This window comes from Thalassophryne amazonica, chromosome 7 (assembly GCF_902500255.1).
Source record: "Thalassophryne amazonica chromosome 7, fThaAma1.1, whole genome shotgun sequence".
NCBI classification, from domain to species: domain Eukaryota; kingdom Metazoa; phylum Chordata; class Actinopteri; order Batrachoidiformes; family Batrachoididae; genus Thalassophryne; species Thalassophryne amazonica.
Window position 1 is genome coordinate 74912970 of NC_047109.1, and position 16394 is coordinate 74929363.

The following is a 16394-nucleotide window of genomic DNA, read 5'->3' on the forward strand; positions in this document are numbered from 1 at the left end:
TACTCTAGCTGCAGCATTTTGAATTAACTGAAGGCTTTTTAGGGAACTTTTAGGACAACCTGATAATAATGAATTACAATAGTCCAGCCTAGAGGAAATAAATGCATGAATTAGTTTTTCAGCATCACTCTGAGACAAGACCTTTCTAATTTTAGAGATATTGCGTAAATGCAAAAAAGCAGTCCTACATATTTGTTTAATATGCGCTTTGAATGACATATCCTGATCAAAAATGACTCCAAGATTTCTCACAGTATTACTAGAGGTCAGGGTAATGCCATCCAGAGTAAGGATCTGGTTAGACACCATGTTTCTAAGATTTGTGGGGCCAAGTACAATAACTTCAGTTTTATCTGAGTTTAAAAGCAGGAAATTAGAGGTCATCCATGTCTTTATGTCTGTAAGACAATCCTGCAGTTTAGCTAATTGGTGTGTGTCCTCTGGCTTCATGGATAGATAAAGCTGGGTATCATCTGCGTAACAATGAAAATTTAAGCAATACCATCTAATAATACTGCCTAAGGGAAGCATGTATAAAGTGAATAAAATTGGTCCTAGCACAGAACCTTGTGGAACTCCATAATTAACTTTAGTCTGTGAAGAAGATTCCCCATTTACATGAACAAATTGTAATCTATTAGACAAATATGATGCAAACTATTCCTTTTTAAAACCTTATTATTACAATAATTTGCATTACTTTTTACCAAAATTAGCGCAACCTTAATTTTTGACTCCTGTACAAACTGAAATTGACCTTTGTCACCATTCTTGCTGTTTTTACTCCATAACTTCATAACATTCAGTCACAGATAGTACAGACTATACCTTTTTGGAATTTTTATGATCAGACAAATAATCCGGTGTAGTTTTCAATATGATTGTAGCATTCGATTGACCCGTACCTGGCCTCCTATTGAAAATTCAAGTGGCCAATTGTTTTTTTTTCAATGAGTAATGTCTAAGACATATTTGTGCCAAATTTGGTGCTTCTTTCACTATTTGCAGGATTCCTCTGTACATATTCTACCTGCTCCACTATGTAACGCATTTCTACATCATTTTCTTTATTCACAATAATAAATAATAATAATAACATTACTAAAAATGCCCAATATTTGTGCAAACATTTAAACAGATTATCAAAATATTACACTAGAACTGATTTTACTTATTATTTACACATGTACTTAAATTAGAACTTACAGAGGAAAACGCCTTCCTGGTACTGTACAAGAATACAAAATTCCCAGAATGTGCACACTCAGCGGTGCTTCAGAGTGCATCACTGGGGGATGAATTTTCTAATCCACACTCATCATCTGCAGTCTGACAGTTTAAGAAAACACGCTTGATCGTCCTATGACACATGGAGTGCTTCCTCTTGGGACATGTGGCAGTCCTTTCCCTGCTCCTGAGAGGGAAAGAAACCTCCATCGCTGTGGGCGCTCCTCTCCTCCTGAGAGAGATGAATAACAGGAGGAAGCACCCAGCCCTCCTCCTCCTCCTCCTCTTCAGTGGTCGCTCTTTCAGCTGTCTCCTCCTCTGGTCTGGAGGAGCCGATCTGACCGGTAAACTGGCTGAGCAAGCTGAAGATGACTGTCCCTGGATTGTGCACGTGGACCGCACCTAGAGGGACGGCAGAAAACAGTGTCCTTGTTTTCAGCTCATTACCTCATAGAGGTGGAATACAACTCGTCAGAGTAAAAACTGCAACAGTTTCACACTTTCTTTGTTTTCTTCTGCAAAGTGAGTCAACTATTATTTCAGATCTTTAGTTGAGTCAGCAGTACCCAGATTAGAGGCAGTAAACGATGACGACGACGGCTGCTGCTTTGTACCAGATGAGTCTCTGGGACCATGATGACTGGACTCCAACTTATGGGAAGTATCTCCCTGCAGAAAAGCGCAACAATCAGCTTGTGGCAATCCACAGAAGTAATGAAATATGTGGGCAAATAAAAGAATGAGCACTCACTGTGGATTTTGTTACTTACCTCACTGTAGAATTTTGCAATAACTGTAAAAGAGCACATGAAATTAATAAAAAGACTTCACACACCAGTGTCATAAATTAGGCTGTTTATGCAGCTGTATTCCCAAGTACTTGGCCATTTATCACATTGTACTGGAATTGATAGCAAACGATTCATATGAGGTGGTATTTCAGGCTGCCAGCTTTAATTTGAGAATTTGGAGTTACAGCACTTTTTCTGTGTGGTGTCCCCATTTTGGAGCTGTGTCATGTCCAGCTGTTTGTTTTCCCATCGTTATTTTATAGACAAGTCAGCAGCTAAAAGGTCTTCATTTCAACTGTTAGATATCTCTTGGTTTTCCACTGAATTAGTCATTAAAGACGGTAAGTTTTTAAAAGTAGATAGAGCCTACAGGATAAGACCTGTAGGGTGCCATTTGTAAAACCACAGGTGCATTTTTTTATTTTCTTTTTTAATCATTTATCACAATTTATATATTTATATATATATCTATATACTCTGTTATGCATTTTAACAAAGTCTCTTAAGTTCACCAAGGAATTTCTGTTTTGTTACCGTCAGTGTACTTTCATCTTTGTTCCACTTCCTGTGATACCTCTGGTGATTGGTAAGTACCAGGACAAGTTGGGGCATGCATTGAAGTAGTTGACATTTAGCTGTTATAAATTTAATATGTTTTTTATGAAATAAAAAAAAAAAAAAAAAAAAAAAAAATCGATAACATTATATAATTTTTCTTACATGGAATATTTAACAGATTTTGGGTAATTTGGGGTGCTGAATCTGAATCTGGTGTTAGTTTTTGTCAAACACATCACATTTTTGAGATATGAAATCATATTTCTCATATCAAGCATTGAAGCAAAAGCCGCAGTCTCACACACCTCTTCAGCACCATAAACTTCTCCTTGAATTGCTGGCTGTCTGAGTGGTGTCCAAAAAATGAGGTGGGCTTCACAGATAATTTGCAAAGCTTCTGGGGAAAACCTGGTCTTGTTAGGAGAGACGTCATCCATCCCACTTTGGATGGAGCAGCTCTCATTTCTAGAAATCTGGCCAAATTTCTTAAATCCTCCAAACCGTGACTATCCAGGGTTGGGACCAGGAAGCAGAGTTGTAGTCTTACACACCTCTCTGCAGCTTCTCTCCCCCTGCCATCCCCTCATTACCCCATCCCCGTAGAGACGGTGCCTGCTCCCAGACCACCAATAACCAGCAAAAATCTATTTAAGCATAAAAATTCAAAAAGAAAAAATAATATAGCACCTTCAACTGCACCACAGACTAAAACAGTTAAATGTGGTCTATTAAACATTAGGTCTCTCTCTTCTAAGTCCCTGTTAGTAAATGATATAATAATTGATCAACATATTGATTTATTCTGCCTTACAGAAACCTGGTTACAGCAGGATGAATATGTTAGTTTAAATGAGTCAACACCCCCGAGTCACACTAACTGCCAGAATGCTCGTAGCATGGGCCGAGGTGGAGGATTAGCAGCAATCTTCCATTCTAGCTTATTAATTAATCAAAAACCCAGACAGAGCTTTAATTCATTTGAAAGCTTGACTCTTAGTCTTGTCCATCCAAATTGGAAGTCCCAAAAACCAGTTTTATTTGTTATTATCTATCGTCCACCTGGTCGTTACTGTGAGTTTCTCTGTGAATTTTCAAACCTTTTGTCTGACTTAGTGCTTAGCTCAGATAAGATAATTATAGTGGGCGATTTTAACATCCACACATGCTGAGAATGACAGCCTCAACACTGCATTTAATCTATTATTAGACTCAATTGGCTTTGCTCAAAATGTAAATGAGTCCACCCACCACTTTAATCATATCTTAGATCTTGTTCTGACTTATGGTATGGAAATTGAAGACTTAACAGTATTCCCTGAAAACCCCCTTCTGTCTGATCATTTCTTAATAACATTTACATTTACTCTGATGGACTACCCAGCAGTGGGGAATAAGTTTCATTACACTAGAAGTCTTTCAGAAAGCGCTGTAACTAGGTTTAAGGATATGATTCCTTCTTTATGTTCTCTAATGCCATATACCAACACAGTGCAGAGTAGCTACCTAAACTCTGTAAGTGAGATAGAGTATCTCGTCAATAGTTTTACATCCTCATTGAAGACAACTTTGGATGCTGTAGCTCCTCTGAAAAAGAGAGCTTTAAATCAGAAGTGCCTGACTCTGTGGTATAACTCACAAACTCGCAGCTTAAAGCAGATAACCCGTAAGTTGGAGAGGAAATGGCGTCTCACTAATTTAGAAGATCTTCACTTAGCCTGGAAAAAGAGTCTGTTGCTCTATAAAAAAGCCCTCCATAAAGCTAGGACATCTTACTACTCATCACTAATTGAAGAAAATAAGAACAACCCCAGGTTTATTTTCAGCACTGTAGCCAGGCTGACAGAGTCAGAGCTCTATTGAGCCGAGTATTCCTTTAACTTTAACTAGTAATGACTTCATGACTTTCTTTGCTAATAAAATTTTAACTATTAGAGAAAAAATTACTCATAACCATCCCAAAGACGTATCGTTATCTTTGGCTGCTTTCAGTGATGCCGGTATTTGGTTAGACTCTTTCTCTCAGAATGTTCTGTCTGAGTTATTTTCATTAGTTACTTCATCCAAACCATCAACATGTCTATTAGACCCCATTCCTACCAGGCTGCTCAAGGAAGCCCTTCCATTATTTAATGCTTCGATCTTAAATATGATCAATCTATCTTTATTAGTTGGCTATGTATCACAGGCTTTTAAGGTGGCAGTAATTAAACCATTACTTAAAAAGCCATCACTTGACCCAGCTATCTTAGCTAATTATAGGCCAATCTCCAACCTTCCTTTTCTCTCAAAAATTCTTGAAAGGGTAGTTGTAAAACAGCTAACTGATCATCTGCAGAGGAATGGTCTATTTGAAGAGTTTCAGTCAGATTTTAGAATTCATCATAGTACAGAAACAGCATTAGTGAAGGTTACAAATGATCTTCTTATGGCCTCAGACAGTGGACTCATCTCTGTGCTTGTTCTGTTAGACCTCAGTGCTGCTTTTGATACTGTTGACCATAAAATTTTATTACAGAGATTAGAGCATGCCATAGGTATTAAAGGCACTGCGCTGCGGTGGTTTGAATCATATTTATCTAATAGATTACAATTTGTTCATGTAAATGGGGAATCTTCTTCACAGACTAAGGTTAATTATGGAGTTCCACAAGGTTCTGTGCTAGGACCAATTTTATTCACTTTATACATGCTTCCCTTAGGTAGTATTATTAGACGGCATTGCTTAAATTTTCATTGTTACACAGATGATACCCAGCTTTATCTATCCATGAAGCCAGAGGACACACACCAATTAGCTAAACTGCAGGATTGTCTTACAGACATAAAGACATGGATGACCTCTAATTTCCTGCTTTTAAACTCAGATAAAACTGAAGTTATTGTACTTGGCCCCACAAATCTTAGAAACATGGTGTCTAACCAGATCCTTACTCTGGATGGCATTACCCTGACCTCTAGTAATACTGTGAGAAATCTTGGAGTCATTTTTGATCAGGATATGTCATTCAATGCGCATATTAAACAAATATGTAGGACTGCTTTTTTGCATTTACGCAATATCTCTAAAATTAGAAAGGTCTCAGAGTGATGCTGAAAAACTAATTCATGCATTTATTTCCTCTAGGCTGGACTATTGTAATTCATTATTATCAGGTTGTCCTAAAAGTTCCCTGAAAAGCCTTCAGTTAATTCAAAATGCTGCAGCTACAGTACTGACGGGGACTAGAAGGAGAGGGCATATCTCACCCATATTGGCCTCTGTTCATTGGCTTCCTGTTAATTCTAGAATAGAATTTAAAATTCTTCTTCTTACTTATAAGGATTTGAAGAATCAGGTCCCATCTTATCTTAGGGACCTCATAGTACCATATCACCCCAATAGAGCGCTTCACTCTCAGACTGCAGGCTTACTTGTAGTTCCTAGGGTTTTTAAGAGTAGAATGGGAGGCAGAGCCTTCAGCTTTCAGGCTCCTCTCCTGTTGAACCAGCTCCCAATTCAGATCAGGGAGACAGACACCCTCTCTACTTTTAAGATTAGACTTAAAACTTTCCTTTTTGCTAAAGCTTATAGTTAGGGCTGGATCAGGTGACCCTGAACCATCCTTTAGTTATGCTGCTATAGACTTAGACTGCTGGGGGGTTCCCATGATGCACTGAGTGTTTCTTTCTCTTTTTGCTCTGTATGCACCACTCTGCATTTAATCATTAGTGATTGATCTCTGCTCCCCTCCACAGCATGTCTTTTTCCTGGTTCTCTCCCTCAGCCCCAACCAGTCCCAGCAGAAGACTGCCCCTCCCTGAGCCTGGTTCTGCTGGAGGTTTCTTCCTGTTAAAAGGGAGTTTTTCCTTCCCACTGTCGCCAAGTGCTTGCTCACAGGGGGTCGTTTTGACCGTTGGGGTTTTTACGTAATTATTGTATGGCCTTGCCTTACAATATAAAGCGCCTTGGGGCAACTGTTTGTTGTGATTTGGCGCTATATAAATAAAATTGATTGATTGATTGATAAACGATATTACGGCTCTTGTTCACATTTCGCGAACATGGTTTCAAAACTATGATTTTGAAGCTGCTTTTGTACTTGATTAGTGGCGTCAAATTCGTGAGTGAATGAGCAACTTTTGCGTAATCCATCAATACGGAACATGCAGCCACTACAGTTGTTCCCCAGCTGTGACTTGCGAGCACACATGTCTGAACAGCTGTAGGCCACAGGGGGGCATGCCCCCCTTTGTCTGCAGATGTTGCTGCTGTGGGTCTGCAGATGTTGATGCTGTGGGTAAAAAAATATAAACCACACACCATAAAACAACAATTTAGAATATTTAATTCCTCTTATCGAGAGGACAATACAAATATGAACCTTCTGTTCCTCTGTAGATGACCCATGGTCACAGACGTACAGTCATGAAATAATATGAATGAAGCATTGTGCTCTTATCATGTCCACATCTGCTGGCCCCGCGTGTCCAGTCAGCGGCGCACCAAAGGACAGACACCACGTCATGTGGACCATAGCTCACACATGGTTGACGTAACATTTATATCACCAGCTGAGTGTACACATGATTTCACAGTCCGTTTCACCTGGCACAGCCTGTTGAGGTGCACGCTGTGCGGTCGCTGCAGCCTGTCGCTAAGGCGATATATGTTTATGTATTTCCATGTGAGAACAGCAGGCACACACATGCGCCCTGCCGCCCCATGGTAGACAGTTGTTCTGTCATGTCCTTCAAAACACGGTATGTGTTCTCCAATTGTGATGTCCAGGTCCAGAGATCTTAACAGCAGCGGCTCGCGCGGACACACCAATCTGTTCGTTCAGCCCACAGAACAAAGTGTCTCCTTTTCTTTGCTCTGTGATTATTTATTTTAGTTATTTGTTATTTAATTGTGTATGTAGTTATTGTAGTAATTATTTATATACCTGTCCTGGCTGTGTTCTCTGTGTTTTTAATGTAACATGTCGTGTGCACTGACCCGTCTTTCCAGCTGTCAGTGTGTGGATGGGCAGAGACACCTTGCTGTGCTGTGTGTGCTCAAACATGGCTGTCCAGTCCCCATGTGATCATGTCTATACATACATATCAGCATTTCATGCAAGTGTGTTCCCCCCGCACGCCACGTGTTGTGGGCGGGGGGAGCCGACACTCTGGAACGCCACGTGTGTTGCTAGGTTATGCCACACTCTTGCTGCACTTAGACACTTTTCACAGACAGCTTGAATGTGGTCGTCTGCTCTGTACTATCGTGCCAGGAGCGTGAATAGCCCTGCCCTTTCTAAGTGCCAGCGAGCAGTGTTCGATGTTCATGTGTGGCACCTGGAATTTGGCTGACACCTGCTGAGAAGGGGGTCGAATGGGCACTCACAGAGCATTCGCTGTCTTTCGGCTGCTCGTGTGCATGAATGGTTGTGACAGGTGTACGAGGCGGCTCCAATTTTTCACAAGTGGTATGCAATTCCTCCTTCATGCGCCAGTCAGCTTCAATCGGGTTATGTGTGAAGGGATCCTTAGATTCGGATTCAGCACCCTAAAATGACCCTAAATCAGTTTTCAAAGTCCATGCAAGAAATTTCTTCTTTTTTTTTTTTAACCAGTATAATCTTCGTGCCACTCTACTGCAACACTGCAAATACTGAAGCATCAGGCAAAGGTTGTTGTATGCACAGTCTATCCAATCACAGCCACTGATACCTGCAACTCCTGGTGTCTGTGGCTCATCCCCTAATATGTCACAGATTTCATATGTTTTTATTTTTAATCTTTGTGCCACTCCATCACAAAGCTTTTTACTGCTAAAGCAAAATCATGCACATGCAATCTCTCCAGTCACAGCCACTGACACTTTTTCTCTTTTGTGCACAGTCACTCAGGTTTTTGAGGACGGCCAGTTGTCAGCAGATTTACCATCCTGTGGTGTGTGTGTATTACATTTCTTTTTGGTTGATTCCAGTGATTAATAAGGAATATGAAAGGCTTGAAATCAGCCGTAGAACCTTTATCTGCCAACTTGCCCCTGAATTAACAACTCAGCAGCCAATTGTCCAATTACTTATGGGCCTTCAGTTACTCTCAATTTAAATTTAAATCTGACAGTCGGGTGCACTGCATCATCACACTCATTATTTTCTTTCAGCTCCAACAAGCAGTGACAGACAGCAGTGAATAAAATTAAAAATCTTTGTCCAGATATTTATGGACCTATCTGCAGCTGGTGTTGCAAATTAATCCTATGATGGATGTAAATGATCTTACCACGCTTGAAACATGTTTCATTTCCTGGATGAACGAAGCAGAACAGGATCACTATGGCAACGCATCCAATGGCAACCACTGGACACAGGATGGCTACCAGCTGATTGTTCGTGTTGTCTGAGTGATACCGTCAAAACATTGGAAAACAAGAAAAATGCTGAAATTTATAACCAAATCACTATTACAACTTAAAAAAAAATTAAAGATGCTGTAGAATCACTGCTGCTCGCAAATACACACTCACCGAGTTTAAAAACATTTCCTGCTGGCGTGACTGGATGAGGGACGCATCTGATGATGAAGTGTGGAATATTTTCAAACTATGAATGTGAATTTCATGTGTAACCATGTGCTGAGTGAAATGTCAGGCTTACTCAGGCAGCAGACAGGATGTAAAAGCAATAACGTTGTGTTCTGTAGAATCTTGTCTTTGTTTGTCTTTGTGTGGGATCACAGTTGGTCCTGGAGTACAAAAACATGACGCAGATTTAGTTTCACATTTCAATCACAAACAGAGGATCTAAAACAAAAGTGTCACTCGCCATCTCTGGCAGTTGCAGAACCATCAAAACAACTCCAAATTTCCCAAATTTGCCAGAGTGATTTAAACAAAGGTTATAAAGCTCATGCATGAGAAAAGTGCAGAAATGGAATGTTTATGCAAAGTTTTTTTTTTTTGCATAATGGTAAATGGGCTGCATTTATATAGTGCTTTTCCATCTGCATCAGATGCTCAAAGCGCTTTACAATTATGCCTCACATTCATCCCAATGTAGAGAAGCTTGAATCTTCGACTGGACTGGGTTGCTTGACGCGAGGATGTTTCGCTTCAAATCGCAGAAGCTTCCTCAGCTAAAATTCTTGCTCTGGTGGTCTGACTTCTGTCTTGACTCTTGTAGAGAAGAATAATCAAGAAGTCACAAAAGCTGGAGTTTTAAACCTAACCAGACCCCTCCTACCAAGAGGCCGACTGCTATAGGCCAGTGACTAAACAATAGCTCTAATTAGCACCTATTGTGCTCTAGTTAGCACCCTCCTAATGACAGGGCAGCTGTCCCTCCTAATGATGGGACGGAAGCCTCTCCTGATGGCTCCCTTGACGACTCTCCTGATGACGCGAATGACTCATTACCATGAACAAAAGACTGAAACTGCTTTGACCTGAGTACCCCATTGTAAACAGGGGATAAAGCGTGTCTCAGACCCCCTCCCCGGTTAAGGCTTGGTTTCAAACTTTTCACAAAGAATACCTCCTTGACCCCTCTCTCAAACCATTTCTTCTCTCTGGCTAAGATTTTAACTTCCTTGTCCTGAAACGTGTGGTTAGTGTCTTTAAGGTGGAGATGAACTGCAGACTGAGGTCCACTGGCACCCTCTCTGTGGTGCTGGTATAGCCTTTTGTGTAAATGTTGCTTAGTCTCACCTATGTAGTGTTCGTTACAGTTTTCCTGACATCTGACAGAATACACTACATCGCTCTGTTTGTAACTAGGGATCCTGTCCTTAGGGTGAACTAATTTCTGTCTCAAGGTGTTAACCGGTTTAAAGTAAACTGGGATTTTGTGCTGTCTGAAGATCCTCTGTAGTTTTTCCCCTACTCCTGCTAAATAATGGAGAGACACTCCTCTTCTTCTTGTCTCCGTCTGGCAAGAAGAAGAGGAGTGTCTCTGAGAGCCTACACAGAAACATTCATCCCAATGTCAGGGTGCTGCCATACAAGGCGCTCACTACACACCTAATAATACATACTTACAACATGACACTTGTTTAATTTTAGAAGAAAAATACATTCAGGGAAGGAACAAAGAAGCAGTTTCATAGCAGCAAAGCATCATACATTCATGCTTTAATGCAGAACAAAATAGCAGCGAATCAATTCTACTTTCTCCTGCTGCTCCAAGAACTTCTTTTAAGACAAAACTACACATTTCTTTCTCTTCTAGCACAATACAGCCAAAGCAGTTTTTTTTCTTTTTCCTTCCTCAATGTATTAAATACATCTGCAAAAGGCTTAAGCACGATTTCAAAAAGTGCAAAAATATTGAAAAATGTCTAAACATCAAATAATTTATGTTCAAAAAGTGTTAAGTATTAGAGATTAAACAAAATAAATATCCGGTGTGACTGCTGTTTAAAACTAAATTATTTGGGGTGAAGAATAGCTTGGTTTTATAAAAATTTCAATTCATTTTTTATTGATTAGTTTCCTGTTTGCTGTCTTTGAGGATCCTACATTGTGCAGTAATCCTACAAAGTAATTCAGATTTTAAACACTGGAAAGTGTTGGTCAGAAGAGTAAAAACAGCTAAACATTCAGAAATTTCAAATTTGGACCTTTTATTGAAGTACTAATGAACCACAATAGCAGCAGCAACAACTACAACAACAAATCCATCAAAAAGCACACAGGGTTTTTTTGTTTTGTTTTTGCCTCTCTGTTACACCACAACAGAGTTAAAATGAAGTCATCAATACAACTGTAGGATAGACCTTCAACCTGGGACCTTGTTGCAATGAGGTAACAGTGCTAACCACTAATCCACCATGCCACCCCTTTCCTTCTTGTGAAAGCTTTAACTGAATATTGTTTTCCCTCAGCCCCCCTGCTGATTGAGTCTCAAGTAGTTTGACAGGACGTACCAGTTGTGGTTGTGAGTGTGGTTTGGATCTTGTCACAGTATCTGCAGTTTTCGCTGTAGGGGACCTTACTCGTGCACCTGTAGCCGGCCTCACAGATACACTTAAGATCGGATGTGTTTGTGCAGCCCTGAACCACCTTGAGATGATAATCTGAGAAACAACAAAATGGACTCGTGAGAATTTTAATCCAAGCACAAGCATTTTCAAAAATGTAACAGTGTTGCAGCGAGGGAAAAAAATTGTCAGTATGATAGGAAGTCCACCCCTGCTGCCCCGAGCAGAGTTTTAGATTTTGTTCAATTATTCCAAATATAAAATATATTTGCCTACTTCCTTATGTCCCAGTAAGTGAAACATTCAAATGTGATTTTTGTTTTACCCGAGGCCATCAAATAGGGCCATCAGGTATTGTGAAGGCTTTGCGTCCGTCTGTGTGCGCTCAGCATAAGTCCAGTCAGAGTCTTCAAATTGACAGGGAACATTCTTGGGATACAGACCTTGGTCAGTTTCAAAGATGGCTAACCTTAACCTATTTTAAGAGGTTAAAATGTCACATCCTGTTTCAGTCTGTTCATTCGCTGATGAAGCGAGACAAAGGAACACCTCCATTTCGGAGTGTTAGAGGACAAGTTGGGACATGTCCAGCTCTCCACAAGTTCTCTTATACTCACTCGACTGGTAAGCACTGAAAGCCGAGATAGGCATGTCCCAACTTGTCCTCTAACACTCCGAAACGGAGGTGTTCCTTTGTCTCGCTTCATCAGCGAATCGGTTGTGACGCGCGAAGCCTCCGCGCGGCTTTCCATGACAAAATCTCTTGTTAAAAGTGAAATCTGCCGGAAAATGGCTGATGTCCAGCTCTTGTGATAACCAGAGAAAGAGCACACGACGGTCTCGTATCCACAGAGCCATCAGCTTAGAAATGATCCAGTGGTTTGTGCCGCGACGTCGCAGCTCGGAGCGCGGCGCACCGACCGTCCTTAAAGGGGTCCTTAAAGCTGTAGTTAAAGTCCTTATTCTCTGTGAAGCCCGTAAAATTTTCACCAAAAGCCAGATAAATTTTTCGAATGGTTTCCAGGTGCCAGTCTCTAACAGCTTCTGAAAAAATTCTGATGGAAAAAAAGTCCTTTTCATTCCACCATTTCCAGACAATGAAAATCCGAAGAGGGGGCGGGACCACTCCTTCCCAAGGACAGGCGTGGAAAAACTCACACATGCGCACGAGGGTTCAAGCATGTCTGACGTAAAAACATATGAATGAAATCCATATAGTTTTTAAAAAAAAATAAAAAGGACCGTTACTTTATGGACACACCACGTAATATCTCTGAACTTATTTACAAGACATTTTGCAGATGTTAGCGTAGTGACATCATAGGCTGGCAGCTAGCTGCAAAACGCTTTCGTTTGTGTGTAAATATATCCTCTTTGTCACATATTATGTAAAAGCCAATTAGAAATAAACACTTCTAAAACTGAAAACGCTGTTTTTGAACCAAATAACATCTCTGAACTTATTCACAAGACATTTTGCAGATGTTAGCGACATCATAGGCTGGCAGCTAGCTGCAAAACGCTTTCGTTTGCGTGTAAATATATCCTCTTTGTCACATATTATGTAAAAGCCAGTTAGAAATAAACACTTCTAAAACTGAAAACGTTGTCTTTGAACCAAATAACATGTCTGAACTTATTTACAAGACATTTTGCAGATATAAGTGACATCATAGGCTGGCAGCTAGCTGCAAAACTCTTTTGTTTGTGTGTAAATATACCCTCTTTGTCACATATTATGTAAAAGCTAGCGAGAAATAAACACTTCTAAAACCGAAGACGTTTTTGTAACCTGATAACACCTCTGGAGCCATTTACAAGACATTTTGCAGATGTTAGCGTACATGCTAGCATATGCTAAGTCAAAGCTATCTTCTTATGGAGTTAAATTTGTGTCATTAATACCCACAAATGCACAGAGGGTGATCTACAAATATTCCTTGATTTGTACAACTTCCACTCTTAAAATGTAAATACTGTTTATGATTGAATGATTGATAGAGGGGCTTTAATGAGCATGTACAAATTGTACACAAGGATCTTAATAATTAATTAAACAACTGCAAATTATCAAGAGCACAATGCTCATACAGCTGAGGGTATTTTAGTATTTACATTCGGTTGATCTCTTCTGTTAACCGGGCAGTGAAATGCAGAGAGGGATCATTGCAATGGGCTCAAAGGTAAAAACAAGAATTACTTTCTGGGAAACCTTTCATTCTGATCAAAGAGTTTGGCAATAACAAAATCAAAATTTGTCAACTCTCTCTGAACAGTTAGTGACTTTTGTTGTTGTTGTTACCATAATAACAACAACAACAACAAGCATTCCATTGAAGCCTCTAGGAACTTCTCAGTAGCGAATAATATGACACCAAAAGTATCATATTAGTCAGCAGTTTCTGAGATATGACAAAATGTAAACGAAAGCATGCACAAATGACAACGTATTTTAATTCATTCATTTATTTAGGTCAGATTGGTTTAGCTGAGTTGGACAGTAATGATTACACACGTGCATAGTGGTGGGTCATGTTTTTGGTGCTGTGTGGGCATTTATGTGTGATCAAAATAACTAGAAAAGTTTTGATCAAATTTGGACCAAAAGGGTAAAATGGTTACGTTTTGGACAGAACTGATCAAGGCCACAAATAACCGTATATAATGCTAACTCTGAATCACAAAGAAATGATTTACATGACTTGGTGTGAAACATGTAAGGCCTTGGGTTGTGTTTACCTGATCTACAGTCACTAAAACAGTCATGGCAGCTGTCTTCACGGTTCCAGTCAGGTGTGAAGCTTCCATCAGGACAGAGCTCACACTCTCTGCAAGACTTCTGATACTCACCTGACAGAACAAAGGAAATTAGACAACCGGAAAGTAAAGGAGCGCAAACATCACAGTGACCTACAGTGCATATGCATAGTAATGAAGGATGTGGTCATGTGGCACGGTGCACTGTGCACCGTGCAACTTCGGGTTCCAAGTAGCAAAAAAAAAAAAAAAAAGAAACACACACAGACATGCACGTCTTTTAATTTCCAAACATTCATCACTGCTGATTCTGTGGTAAAAGTGTAGACGGAGTGAGTCAGAGCTCGATGAGGAACAGAAAGTGTGTGAACAATTTTTAAAAAAAGCTTAGACAGCATGTATCTTACCTGCAGGGCACATCGTACACTCTCTGCCATCCATAGTGTAATAACTCCTGTTTGTCTGTAATCACATGTATGCAATTAGAACTGCACAAACAATATCTTCATATACATGTTGTGCTCATTTGCATATTTCACTGTAACTTGAAAGTCAAACAGCATGAGGTGTTTTGGTGATTTTTTTTTTTTTTATCTGATTAATAGAGAACATTGTTACCAGTGGGGATGTTAGCACCAGCAGCACAGGTAACATCAAGACAAAGAAAAGCCACTCCACGAGTCCCATCCTAAGAACGACACACTATCAGTGACAGAGAGCCAGCTTGTCGACTTCTGTGGAATAACGTGACATGGAAGCATACATGTCCAAAAAAATAAAAAATCTAATGTTTACCTTCAGATATGATGCTTCTTATTTTGTGTTGTTTTATGAAGTCTGCCCTTCCTGGAGGTGCCCCCTGTCTCTGTCTCTGTCTCTCTCTCTCACGTTTTCCTCTCTGCTGTCACTCGTATCTTTGTCGTTGTCACTGTTTCCTTACCTGCTTACATCTTCCTGTCAGTTCCACCCCTGAACTCCCTCCTGTTTACACACATTCGGTTCACACACGCAGCTCTCTGACTAATGTTTCTGCATCAGAACATTCATCATTTTCCATCCAAACTGACAAAGTGTGAATCAGCAAGGGATTTCATCTCCATACAGTTCACTTATAATAATAAAATGATGAGACGCCAGAATTTTCTCTTTCTGTTTAAGATCACTGCAGCCTTTAGACCAGTGATCTCATATTTGAGGACCACCAGCCTGGTTCACATAGAGAGTTATATCACTTTGGTGCATTGCACAGTAACAAGATTCAGGCCAATGCAGCTTTTTACATCTGATTAATTATATGAAATTGTGACAACTAGAGTTGAAAACAAGTTCCCAGATTCCACGTTAATGAACTTTTAAGCATATTTAAGTAGCTATACTGTTATTTTTGTGGAAAAAAACAACATTGAAATGTAATTCTCAAAATATCAGCCTATATCGAGTTAACAAACAGTGTTCTGCCTAGTTTGCAAGCCAAGGCAAGTTAAGAATGTTTTTCTTATTGTTTTTTAAACTTCTGAATACGTTGACAATTTGTGAAAACGATTCCAGTGTCGCAAGGAGGCCCTAAACCTGTCTCAGTTGCTCAGCAACTTTGCAAGTTGTTCTATCTTAAATAGTTTAGGGTTAGAGTTGGGATTAGAATAGGGTTAGGGTATAGTTTTTTGCAAAATCCATAAAATATTTGGAACTTTAAACAATGCTTCTGCTTCTGGATCACAGCTGCGAGCACTTTCAGGAGTTTTGCACAGTAGCAAAATTCCAGTATGTTCCAGATCTCATTTGGGAGTAGTTCAAATTGGCAAAGTGCTTGGAATGTCAACTGACTCAAATTACAGTGGAAGAAAACATGTTTTGGAGGACAACCTGAAAAACTGTTGCATTTAACCCTGCCCCCCCCCCCCCCCCCCCCCCCAAAAAAAAAGCACCAATGGCGCATAGCATAACTTACAGGGGGCCCACACATTACACCCACATACTGCTTAGATGTAGCCATCTAAGCAGTACTCAAAATTAGCGTTGCTCCTACCTAAACCATAAATGGGAATAGAGGTAGCTCATGGACAAGACCAGTAGGACGAATGAGGTCCAAATACACACCCCATCTCATAGTTA

At 40.0% G+C, this 16394-nt stretch overlaps 1 protein-coding gene across 2 annotated transcripts; it reads right to left on the bottom strand.

The window, feature by feature from the left end:
- Positions 1–1030: 1030 nt before the first annotated feature.
- Positions 1031–15298, bottom strand: si:dkey-260g12.1. 2 transcript variants are annotated; one of them, XM_034174517.1, is made up of 11 exons: positions 15078–15298; positions 14901–14970; positions 14690–14744; positions 14265–14375; positions 11472–11621; positions 9206–9293; positions 9076–9122; positions 8832–8948; positions 1998–2020; positions 1794–1896; positions 1031–1629 (listed from the first exon to the last, which is right to left on the bottom strand). In XM_034174517.1, the coding sequence occupies exons 2-11, from the start codon at positions 14967–14969 to the stop codon at positions 1361–1363; spliced, it is 1032 nt and encodes a 343-aa protein (XP_034030408.1). In that variant the 5' UTR covers position 14970; positions 15078–15298; the 3' UTR covers positions 1031–1360. The 2 variants fall into 2 exon arrangements, with proteins under 2 accessions (XP_034030408.1, XP_034030409.1); XM_034174518.1 differs by having other exon boundaries at positions 14901–15298.
- Between the last annotated feature and the right edge of the window lie 1096 nt (positions 15299–16394).